At 40.9% G+C, this 14,216-nt stretch overlaps 1 protein-coding gene across 11 annotated transcripts in view; it reads right to left on the bottom strand.

Annotated features, from left to right (window-relative positions):
- The window catches only part of TRPM3 (transient receptor potential cation channel subfamily M member 3), a 526,465-nt gene that overhangs the window by 148,195 nt on the left and 364,054 nt on the right, over positions 1 to 14,216 (bottom strand). For all 11 annotated transcript variants that reach the window (XM_007182257.2, XM_028166547.2, XM_028166549.2 and 8 more), the window contains one exon: positions 14,050 to 14,173. In XM_007182257.2, coding sequence (XP_007182319.1) covers positions 14,050 to 14,173 — 124 coding nt within the window. The remainder of the gene's footprint in view (positions 1 to 14,049; positions 14,174 to 14,216) is intronic.

The following is a 14,216-nucleotide window of genomic DNA, read 5'->3' on the forward strand; positions in this document are numbered from 1 at the left end:
AAGGGGGAACTGCTTTATACAGGGTGTTCAGGGAAGGCTTCCTGGAGGAGGTGATGGTCAAGCTGAGAATGAAGAATAAGAAAGCACCAGCCACATGAAGACTGGAGGGAAAGGTTTCAGGCAAAAGGAAGGATATAAGCAAATGTCTTGAGACCAAAGAAGACACAGGGGTGTTTGAGGTACTGAAAGAAGACCAGAGTGGCTGAGATGAGAGACCAGTGCTAGAGCAAGGAGAGAAAAACAGGGTGAAAATATTGGTAGTCATTCCTCGGGAAAATCTTTTTTGAGAGTTGGCCACCTCCTGCCCCTAAATGCTGTGTTGTAAGAGATTTCTCCCTTTGGTTATCATTCTGTCCTCTGCAAGTATGGAAACAAAATGATGCCATTTGGTTGAAGTGCAGGTTTGCCCATATGTTTGAATCATTAGTATCTGACTGTTTCTTAGTGTCGTTAGATGAGAGGATGGTGGGTTTTTGTGAATACTCTATGCTCTGCTGTTCTCCACGACAACCAAAACTGTCCCCCCATTAGCTCAATAACAGAAGTCCTCCAGCCCATTTCCTGGGGAAGCCTGGCAAAAGGACTCATACTCCAGACTTTGCATTCATGTAGCGCCTGCTGGAACCTGCTTGGTGGAATTTGTTTTTCCCCTGACCCAGGTCCCCTTGGAGGCCAACCACTGCCAGAAAAACTCAAACTCCATTTTTTGGGTCCCAAGTCAGCCTGCCTCCACCCAGAGGGCTGAGAGCTGTAATGCTCCTCCCGCTGGGTGGAGACTGCCCTTCCTCCCACCTGGAACTTTATTTCACTCAGATCTGGAGGGTCTGTGTTCCCTGACCTTCAAAACCAGAGCAGCAGACTTTGAACAGGTGACGACAGTAAGGCAGGAGTGGTAGGAGGAAGCCTGATCAGACCACTTGCTAGCCGAGTGACCTCTAGTCACTCCAAGCAACTTTTTTGTCTGTAAAAATAGGGATGGCATTATTTGCCTCTGCTGTAGGGAAGATAAAATTGCAAAAAGCAACTGGCAAGCTAGGGATGAATTACTCCCTTTCTTCCCTCCTCTTCCACTTCCCTCCTTTCTTCCCTTCCCTCCACCAGTCGGCGACGCCTTGAGCCTCTTGTCTTTTATCACTGAATGGCTCGTCGCTGGCATGTGCAGAGAGCCCACGATGTGGTGTGAGACCCCAACAGTCATTCTCACCACTGTTATTAGTCATGGCCGAGCGCATGGAGGAGGATGTGATCACAACATTTAAAATCAAGTCAGTTTGGGGCCAGTTTTACTTAATAATGCTCTTTCTCTGCCCAGCCCCCCACCAGGCCTGCTCTCATTGTATCAGGATACTTCATTTGCTGGTATCTTTGAAAAAGGAGGAGTTTCACATAAGCTAACTTTTAATTTATTTCACAGGGGTGGAGTCCAGACATCAGCAGTTTTTAAAACTCCCCAGGTGATTCTAATGTGCAGCCAAGGTTGAGAATCACTATTAAGTGGTTTCTTAACACCCCAAGCCTCTATACTTCTGTGAACTATGTATCTATGTTTCTAGGAATTAAAAACGAGAAGAAGTAGGGGAAGGAAACTAATGTGGCTGCCATGGGCCAATGCTAAGGCCCACAAGGACGGGGATGAGTGAAGTGTTAGTCACAACACTGTGGAATGAAGATGACAGACCAGCTCCAGAACAAGCCCTGAGCACCGGCCCTACGGTTGATAGCCATGTGCTGATAACAAACAGTAGAAGTGGCCTGAGAATAAAGAAAATACAAAGGCCAAATGAGAAGGAAAAAGAAAGGAAATATTATTTAATGTAAAGGAGGAGGTTAGTGGGTAAAATATTTAAATTCCCTTTGAGGGAGAAGATGGTCAAGTAAAAACCCAAAGATAAATGATAGAGATAATAGTAGCAGGAGCGCTCTTTAGGCAGTGTATGTTTGTCTTCCAATTGGGAAAAACTTTCTCAGGTCAAGGTTTGGGTTTGGGGAAGGCAGATCATGAATTGGGAGAATGATATATTGGGCAACATGTGATCAACACCAGGCTAATGGCCCTGCCTGAAACCTTGGAATTCGATGAATGTATTCATTTACTGAGCCTCACATCTAATAAGAAGCAGCATAAATACTAATACAGAAGGAAGTGTGGGTGAATGAGATCAAATGATAGAAGGTATTTTATACACATTGATTAGCATGGAAGAGAAAGCAGAAAGTATCTGGTTTCAGAAACCTGGTTTACAAATAATCCACGCGTATAAATAGCCTCTCTAGCTCCTTCCCATTTATTCCCCACCCCAACCCTCCACTCCCTTCTTCCTCCTGCAAACACTGTGGGTCAAAAACAAAACTTACATGTTTGAGTAAAATTGTGGAATCAGAAGTAGAGGAAGTGTCTTACACTGTTGGTGGGAGTATAAATTGGTGCAGCCACTATGGAAAACAGTATGGAGGGTCTTCAAAACACTAAAAATAGAGTTGCCATTTTATCCAGCAATCCCACTCCCGGGCATATACCTGGACAAAACTATAGTTTGAAAAGACATATGCACCCCTATGTTCATAGCAGCACTATTTACAATAGCCAAGACATGGAAGCAACCTAAGTGTCCATCAACAGATTAATGGATAAAGAAGATGTGGTATATATATACAATAGAATATTATTCAGCCATAAAAAAGAATGAAATAATGCCATTTGAAGCAACATGGATAGACTTAGAGATTGTCATACTGAGTGAAGTTAAGTCAGAAAGAGAAAGACAAATACCATATGATATCACTTACATGTCAAATCTAAAATACGACACAAATGAACATATCTATGAAACAGATACAGACTCACAGACATAGAGAACAGACTTGTGGTTGCCAAGGGGGGAGGTGAGGTGGGGAAGGGAAAGACTGGGAGTTTGGGATTAGCAGATGCAAATTAGTATACATAGGATGGATAAACAACAAGGACCTACTGTATAGCACAGGGAACTATATGCTATATCCTGTGATAAACCATAATGAAAAAGAATATGAAAAAGTATATATATAATATGTATAACTGAGTGACTTTGCTGTACAGCAGAAATTAACACATGGTAAATCAACTATATTTCAATAAAATTTTTAAAAAAGAGCTATGAAAAAAAAGAAATGGAGGAAGGGAATAAGCTGGGAAACACCTATTTTGGAGAAGTGATTTTCAAACTTTAGTCCTACGATCTTTAGTTGAATGAACTGTTACTGGAGACGGGTTACAGAACTAAGATGAATTTAAAACAGAGAAAGGGTGGGCTGGTGTCTGTCATATTCAGCATGTTTTTTATCCTTGCCTTTACCCATCATGAAGATGCTGTAGGAAGCAGAGTTTGGAAATGGTTTGAATATGACAGTTGACATCAGAATATTTCCAAAAAAGACTCAGCATCCTACCTCTTCATTGCCCTTCCCACCTGTATTTCCCCCTTCATTTGTTATACTACCTTGAAGTCCCCTAATCAATAATTCCTTTGGTTCAATAAGTTTCCTCTATTGGAAGCTCAAGTATGTTACGGAGGTCAAAGAGCTATCACTCTTGCTGCTGGGATTCCAGGTTCCCAGACAAGATGCTCTGCAGGGAGGACTTGGAATTGTAGGAGGTGGGAGATGGGTAACACTGGAGGAACAAGATGGGGATGTCCCAAAGAAGGGAATGACAATCTTTTCCTTCTTTCCTACTGCATTTCTTGGTTTCTTGCTCTCAGACTCTTCATAGCAAACCAGAATTTTGCTAAATTATTTACATTTCTTTATGAGAAAATGGATTCTGGGTTGTAAATAGATCCTTGGATCACAGCCCATTTATAAGCTGATGACTTCCTGAGATGCATGATTGACTGTTTTGCATGGAAGAAATTACGTGTACAAAACTCTTATTGAGAAATGTGGAGGTTCACACATTTAAAAATTGCTCAGAGTTTAAATGTTTATCCAAATGGGATATCTCTGAGGAACTAAAAGGAATGTGAGACAATGTTTATGGCTCCCATGATTCTAATTTGGTTGCTGCCATGGAGAGGTCTCTAATATAGTGGTTCTTAGCTCTTTGGGGTTGTTTGTACCTTGGGGAATCTGAGAATTGAATGCATTCTTTCCATGAAATGCGTACACACACACACAGAATCTTATGTATATTTTCAGGGGATTCACAGAACTCCCTAGAGACTTCTAGTTGTTCTTGAACACTAGGCTAAGAACTGTTAGCCTACTGAATTCAGGGAAAACGCTAGCCCATGTATTTCTATTTACAACAGTAAAATTCCTATTTGGGAATAGGCTGTAGGGTAGGGGTGAAGAATCCATCCTGGTGCTTGTAGAGCCTACTGCATTTAACATTTGAGAGAGGATTCAAGAGCTTGCACAAAATACAGAAAGATGTATAAGGCATAGTCTTTTTCCTCAAAGAAGATTAGGTATGGAGAGGCTAGAGTATAAGGGACAAGAGTAGTAGTACTGGTAGTTGTGACTGGAAAGGAGGACTAGATCTGGATCACGGAGGATCTTGAATGCTAGGTTAAGAAACTGCAACTTAATTCTGAAAGCCAGTATGTTCCAGCCTACAGTCATCCTTGTACAATCTTCATCTTTTTGCCATATCTATATCCCAACATGACAATTAGATCTTTTTTTCAAACTGATTCCCCTTTAAAACTTATATTTTTAAAGGCTTAATATACACTTATATTTTGCATTTTATTGTAATCATTTCAAATACATATGCAAAAAACTGTATCTCCTAAAATAAAAATATGAATTTGCATTCTACCTGAAATGATCTCATGCAATCAGCAGTAGGTATTCTTCACTTTGGGAAACACTAGAGAGTGCAATGGGGACTTCTGAGTGGGTGGGAGGTTATGTTATGAGAGCTGCTCTGTAAAAGGAATCCTTCAGCAGTTGAGTGTCAGTTGGAATGGAGAGCCTGGCGGTGCTGAGACCAAGCAGACACCAATGGTCTAGGTGAACATGATGAGACCCTGGACCAGGGAGGCAGAGGGAAAATGTAGACTGGAGGTGAGATGGAGTCTTCCTAGAGTTGGAACTCAAACCAATTGTCATGTAAACCATTTAGTAAGTCAGCTCCTAAGGAATAAAATAATACAATAATATGTTTATTTTTGGGCATTATTTATATTTAATTATTTATATTTTAATGCTTGCTATATTTTCCCTTTGCCTTAATCTACTAATATTTAATGAATATGGTTGAAAAAAGTCAGAAGCATTAAAATTCTATGCATTTTTATTGGTTATGAGAGAGAATGTGAGACCTGCATAGTGGGGTTGAAAATCAGATGGCCATTTTCTGTATACTTCTCTGGTCTTTCCCAATTTGTTTAATTTTTCTGGTTAGCTGGAAAATAGACATGATTCTTGTCCCATTGTTGTGCAGCTCAAATGACACAAGTTGTGCAACAGACCTTTGTCTATTATAAAGTGTTATTATACATCATTAAACGAAAGGTGTTATGATCAGCTGTCTTGGCAAGGAATTGTGTAAATGACATTTCCTTCAAATTTCTTTTTTATTTCAATGAATATTTTGTGAGAAGACATAGGAGAGTTGATCACTAATTGGGACTTCTAGTTGGTCTGATTAAGGTATTATGCTGGAAAAGAATAATTTCACTTTGCCCTTGATGTAGAAATTTCAAGTGATTTGGACATTGTACTTACATTTTCCTTGTAGGAATATAATGGCTACAGGGGCAGAGGGCATTCCAGGAATATCAACCAACAATGTATTCTTTTTTTTCCTTCCAGGACTCTAAAAATCTAATAAATATTTGTTCAGATTATTCTAGGAATGAAAGAGAAAACTGGCTCCTACTTTAAAGTCATTTTAACTTGGTCATACCTGATATTTTGAATATAGAATCAGCTGAAATATGGTGGAAAGAGCAGAGGACTTGCAGAAAGATGTTCTTGGTTCAAGTCTTGGGGTGGCCACTGACTAAGCTACACGACGTCGGGCCTGTCACTTAAGTCTTTGAGTCTTGGTTTCTCTCTGTAAAACGGAGATTCTAATACTGACCTTAGCAAGGTTGATTGTAGTATCAAATAAGATGACAAGAAAATTGTCTTTGTTAAAGATAAAGTGCTATATAGACATCATCATCGTTACAATAAAAGTATTTATTGAATGCTTATTATGTTCTTTACATATATTAACTCATTTAATCCTTATAATTAACCCCATAACATAAATATTATTATTATCTCAACTTTCTGGAGGAGAAAACTAAAGAGATTAAATAACTTGCTAATGCCAAGTATTAAATGACAGATCTGGGATTTGAAGCCAGGCAAACTGACTCCAAAGCCTTCATCATCCTTATTCCTAGAGTAGTGATATTCTATCACCTAAAAGTTTCAGAACTTCCAAAAATTAATCAGTAACTCAGTGCGTTTTGAGAACTAATATGGAAACATTTTTAATGGAACAATATTTCCCCTCTATCCTCCTTCCATCTTATTTAAGACGTTTGGATTTAAATTGTTACGATGATAGTCAAATGAACTTAAAAGGAGCTAGGTACAATTCAGCATTGATCTCAAAGAGCATTTCTATTTCTCCCCATACACTGTGTTAGAGAGAACTGTTTTCTAAACTTGATACCTGACTTTATGACTTTCAGCCGTTTGGCCTAAAAAGCCTTTCTTCAGCTCTAAGAGGTTTTTTTCCCTTCATGACCACACGAGATCTACTGCACTTGTTTGGCCATTGGTGTTAAACAGGGAAGGTGCAGGCTCACTCCTCTCCTATCACATGGGAGTTTACATATAAATATGTTTCCTCTTGTCTGTCCTCTCTGTCCATGGTGATGAGCAAGGAAAGAAGACGGAACATGAAGATGGATGACAAGTGACTCAAGTCAAACTGTGCCCCAGTAACAATTATAACTATCTATAGGACTAGGGAAAAAACAAGGGTAAGAGCAGGTATCTGTACTTGTACTCTAATTAGCATCTGTAGTGACTTGTCGTATAACTGTAATGATAGCTGAGGTTATTGAGTATTTCCTAGGAGCCACAAACTGTGCCAACATTCTTTGCACAACTCTCCCAGCATCCCAGGGTGGTGGAGGGGTAACTGGGATCTTCAGGAATATCTCCTACATGATGCTAAGATATCAATGCGTCAAGGTACACTAACTGCTCCTGTCTATGGTATTAAGAGTCTTACAAACATCTATTTTTCTAAGCAAGGAACATCTTGCACTTTGTGGTTCTTCCTCAGATATAGGATACCCATCTGCGAAAGGAGAGGAAACCTGTTTGTTTAGAAGTCATGCTTGCTTGGTTTTTATGAATCTATGAAATGACAAGTAGAGAGTTGTCTCTCAGTTTCCCAAATGTGGTTAGAGAGTTGTGATGGGACATCAGCATATGCTTTACATATGCCCTCATAAAAGTAATACATCTCCCTGCATTGGAAGGTAGCAGAGTTGGGCCTCCAAAGACTCACCTGTAAGGCACAGAAAACACCCCTCTGTTGCCTTCCCCAGTGTCTAGCGGATATTCATCAGCTCTGGAGCCTCGGACCATCAAGCAGAGGACAAGAAGCCATGTGAGTGACGTCTGGGTACTGCTTGGCCTTGGACTTGGTAGGGCATAGAATAGGTCATGTGAAATCCTCGTGCCAGTTTTAATCTTTTGGTATTGTGACATTTGTCTCATTGTGGTTAGAAAAAAAAGAATCAAAGCATAATCTGTACCAGTAAGGAAGAAGCTCTAAATGTGGCAGATCCTGGAACACATAGGTATTATTATCACTCTCTTTAAAAGCTGAGGGCCCTGGGGCTTAATGGAAGTTAAGTCTCTTGAGTGCTGAAGCCAGAATTGGAATCCAGACTTGTCTGCTTCTACAGCTTGCTCCTCATAACCACTGCATTGGGATACCTCCCATAGGTAGAGCAACTTAAGCAGATGGCCCTGAATCAAATCTACGTCCATAAACCAAATCTACGACGCCCTAAGGAGACATGCTGCTGTGTTAATGAAAATTCTAGGGCAATTTATGGATACTGAATATGTATCTTTCTGCCTTAATGTATATTTATCTGAATTCATTCATTCACTCACTCATCCATTAAACAAAGATTTATTGAGCATCTGCTACATATATGCTATGCTACTAAGTACAACTAGGGATGAGTGAGAATAACGAATTGGACAGAGATTCTGCTCTTAAGAGTTTACATGGGAAGTTAGAGATACACATAAATAACTTCAGGTATAAACGATAAGTACCACAAGAGAGTTACAAATAAAGGAGTGAGGTGTCTTCTAGGTGTGTGTGTGCACGTGTGCATGTACATGCATGTGTATTTGCATGTGTTTGGCAACTGGTTATGGCTAAAGAGAGGGTTCTAAACTTGAACAAATTCAGGGAAGTAGGAAATAAAAAAATGACTGCAAGAAGATTAGTTTGGTTAGTGTAAGGGGTCCATAAAAAAGTGATGGAATGTAAGACTGGAACTATAGGCAAAACGTTATACTTCATATTCAAATGACTGATGTGATTGGTTCTCTGCTCCAGCAAGAGTATCTGGCATTACTATATAGCAGGGGTCAGCAAACCACAGCTTGTGGGTCAAATTTGGTCCATGGCCTGTTTTTCCGTGGCCAGGAAGATGAGAATGGTTTTTATAGTTTAAAGGGTGGTTTAAAAACAAATAAGCAAACAAACAGAAAAATTATGTGACAGAACTGTATGTAGTACACAAAACCTAACATACTTACCATCAGCCTCTTTACAGAAAAAAGTTTGACAACCTCTGCAGTGTATAAAATGGATTGTTGGGGGGGATACTGGATTAGGGGAAGCCATGTTAATAGGGAAGAGTGATAGGTTAGGAAAGGAAGAATGAGGGAATGTCTGAGAGCATGGACTTTGGAAATGAAGGAGCCTGGAGGAAGACAAGGCTTAACATGTGTAATTTGGGAATTGTCTCAAAATGATAACTGAAGTCAGAATAATGAATGAAAGGGGAAGAGCCAAGAACTGATCTTTGATAAACATCTTTTTATAGTATGGGGAGGAAGAAGGGGAACTAGCAATAGAAAGATAAATGAACTGTAAGAGAAATGGCAAGGAAACAGAATCTACAGAGTCTAACATCATTGACTCCTCAGGAATGTAACTTGGAAGAGGGAAGAGGAGTTAACAGCATCAAATGCTACAGAGAAGTTACTGAAAAGGACACAAACCTGATGACCTAATATCTTCGCTTCAGTTTATTCCATTAGCACATTTCTATGTCCTTGGCTTTTCCTTGCCTTAAGGTGCCCTACCCAAGTGAGAATGTGATGATATTGAGATGCTATAGCTTCAGCTGCTAGGACATAATAGTGACCTATTCCTTAAATTTAGCTTCTCAGGTTGCATGTGTCCATCATTTTCCAAAGAAAGGTGGGTACCAGGTCCCCTCCAATTCTCCCCAAACTACCTCTTCTCTATACCTGTAGACATCCTTGGTAGATTCTTGACATCTGATGTCTTTAAAAAATCAGTTTATCTTCATTCCTGTACATCCTGAATTGACTAGAGATGAATAAAGAGATTGCCCAGTATGACTGAAGATCTAACTGAATTAGAACCAATGACTCAGCTTTGGGAGTGATGGCTTGGACTCTCAACTAAGAGGACAAAGAAAACCACACTTTAAAATATGCTTCCACATGGATGATCTCAAGAATTTGATCTCAGACTAGCAAATTATGGAAAAGCTTGGCATTCAAGTTTGATATGAATAAAGTGATGGTGGTGGGGGGAGGGGAGGGTGACTGTATTTGGAGGTGAGAATGGAATTTAAAGTCTTGGATTTTAGAGCAGCATCAGTTTGGAGTGGAGACATGATCCTCAGGTGTGACTGGGAAGTGGTGGCCAGATGAACAGCACTGGCCCCTAGGAGGTCCAACGGCTGGGAGAGAAGGGTAGCAAATTAGAGGAGCCATCAGCGTGTAAATGGAAGTAGTGAACTAGGAGCCAGGTGGGTGCCATCCTCCACCATGACTTGTTTAGGGCCACACGTACCATGGGGCTTACATTGCTGAGTCTGACCGGTACCCCATCACTACAGAGTGTCAGGAGCACAGGTACTGCCCAGCCTGGGACTGGTGGGTTGGAAGTGGTGATGGGGGGAGGCTTCTGCAGGAGCTCGGAGGGCAGGCAGGAGCTCCAAGAGGCAGGAGGTGGCACTGTCCTCTGGAACTAAAAGGCTCTATGGTTTCTACATACGCAATCAGCCTCAGAGTATGCTATGCCACTTTTCCTGTCCTGATGTGCTTTATGACCAGATCCCTCTTGAGAGGAAGGAGGTGGAGGGCCACTGATCCCTTACATTTGTCCCCAAATTACTATAGTGGCTGTGGACAGTTTTTATTGCTTTATTTTTATTTTTTTCCTGAATAACAATGATGGAATTTAGCTCATGGCTTGGTGTCTAGAGGGATATATCTTCTCAGAAGATGACAGGATTTCAGGTGTTTTGACCCAAGTTGGGAAATAAGCAGAGGAGAAGTGAATTTCTTCAAGAACAATATGAAGTTAGTAGAAAGTACTCACACAAAGGGCCCATCAATGCATATTTTCCATAAGGCCACACAGCCCAGAGGCCTGGGTTTCACAAGCATCTATAGTGCAGATTTTTATGACATAGTTAATAGGATGCTGGGATGAGAAAGATGTACGATCAGCTCTAGAACCAAATCCCTAAGTTGAACTTGGCAATGAATGGTTAGGTTGACCTCAGGATATGACATCCCACTTCATTTGTAAAGGAAATCAAAAGAAACTTGAAGAGGAACCTTCCTTCACTATTGGTGGAAATGTAAACTGTTGCAGCCACTATGGAGAACAGTATGGAGGTTCCTTAAAAAACTAAAAATAGAGTTACCACATGATCTATCAATCCCACTCCTGGGCATATATACCCAGAAAAGACAAAAACACTAATTCAAAAAGAAACATGCGCCCCAATGTTCATAGCAGCATTATTTATAATAGCCAAGACATGGAAGCAACCTAAGTGTCCATCAACAGATGAATGGATAAAGAAGATGTGGTATATATATATATATATATATATATATATATATATACATACACACATACATATATATATACATACATACATACACACAACGGAATATTGCTCAGCCATAAAAAAAGAAAGAAAGAATGCCATTTGCAGCAACATGGATGGACCTAGAGAATAACATACTAAGTGAAGTAGGTCAGACAGAGAAAGACCAATATCATATGCTATCACTTATATGTGGAATCTAAAAAAATGATATAAAGGAACTTATTTAAAAACAAAATAGACTCACAGACATAGAAAACAAACTTATGGTTACCAAAGAGGAAAGGGGAAGAGGGATAAATTAGCGATTTGGGACTAATAGATATACACTACTATATATAAAATAGATAACCAACAAGAACCTACTGTATAGCACAGGGAACTATATTCAATATCTTGTAATAACCTATAATGGAAAAGAATCTGGAAATTCTTTATATATATATAAAACTGAATCATTTTGCTGTACACCTGAAACATTGGAAATCAACTGTACTTCAATTTAAAAAAAAGTTGCAAAGAAACTCTGTACCTAATACTTGATGGATTAAATCTCCAATGGGGGAATAAAAACTCTAGACTACCTAATTGAGAAAAGAAAAAAAAAAAAAAGCAACTTGAAGGATGTAAAAGTGAAGAGGGGCTCCCTGTGCAATGCTGTTGTGTGTGCTAAGCCAGGCGGCATGGAAAAGATACCCGGGCTCTGCAGCAGGACAGACCTGGTGTGGCTCTTCCTGGCTGTGCACATATCTCCTCACCTCCCCAGCCTCAGTTCCCTCCCCTGTTTCTTTCAAAAGGAGAAGAATAATGCCTACCTCCTTCCACCTCCTTTCTAAAGCATCTAGTACTGTCCACACACATAGTCCTTCAAAAATGGAAATTATTTTAATTACATTTATGATTTAAAAAATCCTAATTTCTGTCCAGATGTGGATGGAAATCAGGACAATTTACTGCTTGTTAAGATCACATGTCCTTAGCCTAGATCTAGGGATACCTTACGTTTCTTAGAATAAATATCTCGCGTGAAAATGCAGCTGACCTTACAGCAGGGGCCATGATTAAGCAACAAGATAATTATCAGACAGAAAGAATCCCAGGGAACAGCCCTATAACATACCCAGAAAAGTACATTCAACCTCATTTGATTTTATGACTTCTAACTGGTTCCTAGAATTTTGAGCCTGACTGCCTTTCTAGGAAACTTGCAGGACTGCTGAAATGCATAGTTCTGGTAAACTTTCACAGTCATTGGCCTTAGCGTTGGAAAATCATTAATCCTCAGTTAGGAGAAAATCCCTGCTGCAAGCATGCAGAAGCTCAGTTTCATGCCCTCCTTGGGAGTGCAGGAAGCACATGGGCTGAAATGCTGTGAGCTAATTGCCTCCGAGATGGGAGGACGCCAGTGGCACTTTCAGGATTGACAGAGGCTCTGCTGGGACACCAGCAGTCATGACTGTGAACCCAGTCTGCACGTGGGCTTCCCTCTGCAGGGCGGCCAGACTACTTAGGTTGGATACTCAAGGATTAGAGGTGTTGTCCCATTCTCCTCACTTCACTCCTCTCTCTCATCCCAAACCTAGAAGCAGCTGAAAGGCTTTTCACAAAGGCTGTGTGATGCTTTCTGGAGTTGGATCTTGTTTATTTGAATCAAATCTTTTTTTTTTTTTCTAAATATTTAGTTCCTTAAACTCAGAAATTGCCTCCTTCCCTCCCTCCTGGCAGCCTCAGTGAGCACCTGTGCGTGCCAGCCACTGTCACATACATAGGGACACCATCGTGAGCAAGACAGTTCCAGCCCAGGCCCAGGGAGCTATAGTCTAGAGGGGAGCAGGCTGCAGGCAGCTCTCTCTAGTTCTTCTCCTCACCACCTACCTCCCTGTGGTTGAGCCTTGTAGGGTCTGGCCCTGGTGCCCCTCTGGAGGAGCAGTGCCACCCTATGTCTCCGGAGATAATCATTCCAGGATGCCTACGCAGACTCTGAGATCGTCAAAGCCCGAGTGAGGCTGCTGCTCAGGTCTGAACTGCTCCTTTGCCTCCGCATCAGCAGGTGGGCTCACGTGGCCTTTGAGAATAGTCTCCTCTCACTGGGGCCCACCTCAAATCGACCCAGAGTGGGCGATTCACTACATTTGCTTCAATGAGACAATTTCTGAATAAAAATACTTCCCACAGAGATGAAGTACCAATGGTTTTTAGTCTAGTTCCTGATTTACTCATCAGGTGACTTTGGGTTTCTCTAAGGTGAGGATAATTACTGTACCTCTCACATTGGGACAGTTGCCAAGATCACGTGAGCTAATATATGGAAAGATCTGGCACTCTGCCTACTCCTTCAATGTTAGCTCAGGTTATTTCTGTGCACCCTAACAGAAGGTCTCTGTGCTGACACACTTCTAAGACATTTTCCCCAGATGTAAGAAATGTTTCAGTAGTTATTGAAGGACACTTCGGAAATTACAGAAATTCCCACCCTTCCTTGGCTACGTTTCTCCATTTTCCACCTGTACAGATGAACAGATTAGCCTGGACCCTGTGTCACTAAGATCATTGATACTAAGCACATCAGTGATTCACAACTCACAAGTCAAGTGAAACTCCAAACCTAAGAGAGTATCAACTGAAGCATTTTCAAAGACGAAACCCGTGTTCTCTCTTCACCTCATTGGGTTGAGGCAATCGGAGCATTCAGGTGAGCTTCAATAGCAAATGATGCTAGAACCCTGCTGCCCACACTTCATTAGATCCAGGCAGAAAAGTTTCTTAGCTACTGAAGGGAGGAAGCTACAGGGGCCAGTGGAGGCTGAGGATGGTTGTGAGCTTGGCCAGAAAGGAGAAACAGCGGGTGTGTGATTCAAGAAAATGGTTAAACACACAGAGGGAATGTGGGGAGGTCTCTGCCACCCACGGACACACTGTTACCTACCAATTCCTTCTTCTTCATGCACTCCATGAGGATGATGAACAGGTGCTGAGCCTGGGTTCGAGTGTATGTGAAAGTCTTCTGGATGGTCACCAACAGCTGGTCCCTCAAAGATTCGTTTATAAGTCTGCAGTGAAAAAATGTTGAAAGCGGGTTAACTCAGCTCCTAT

The sequence above is a fragment of the Balaenoptera acutorostrata genome, chromosome 6, assembly GCF_949987535.1.
Source record: "Balaenoptera acutorostrata chromosome 6, mBalAcu1.1, whole genome shotgun sequence".
NCBI lineage: Eukaryota > Metazoa > Chordata > Mammalia > Artiodactyla > Balaenopteridae > Balaenoptera > Balaenoptera acutorostrata.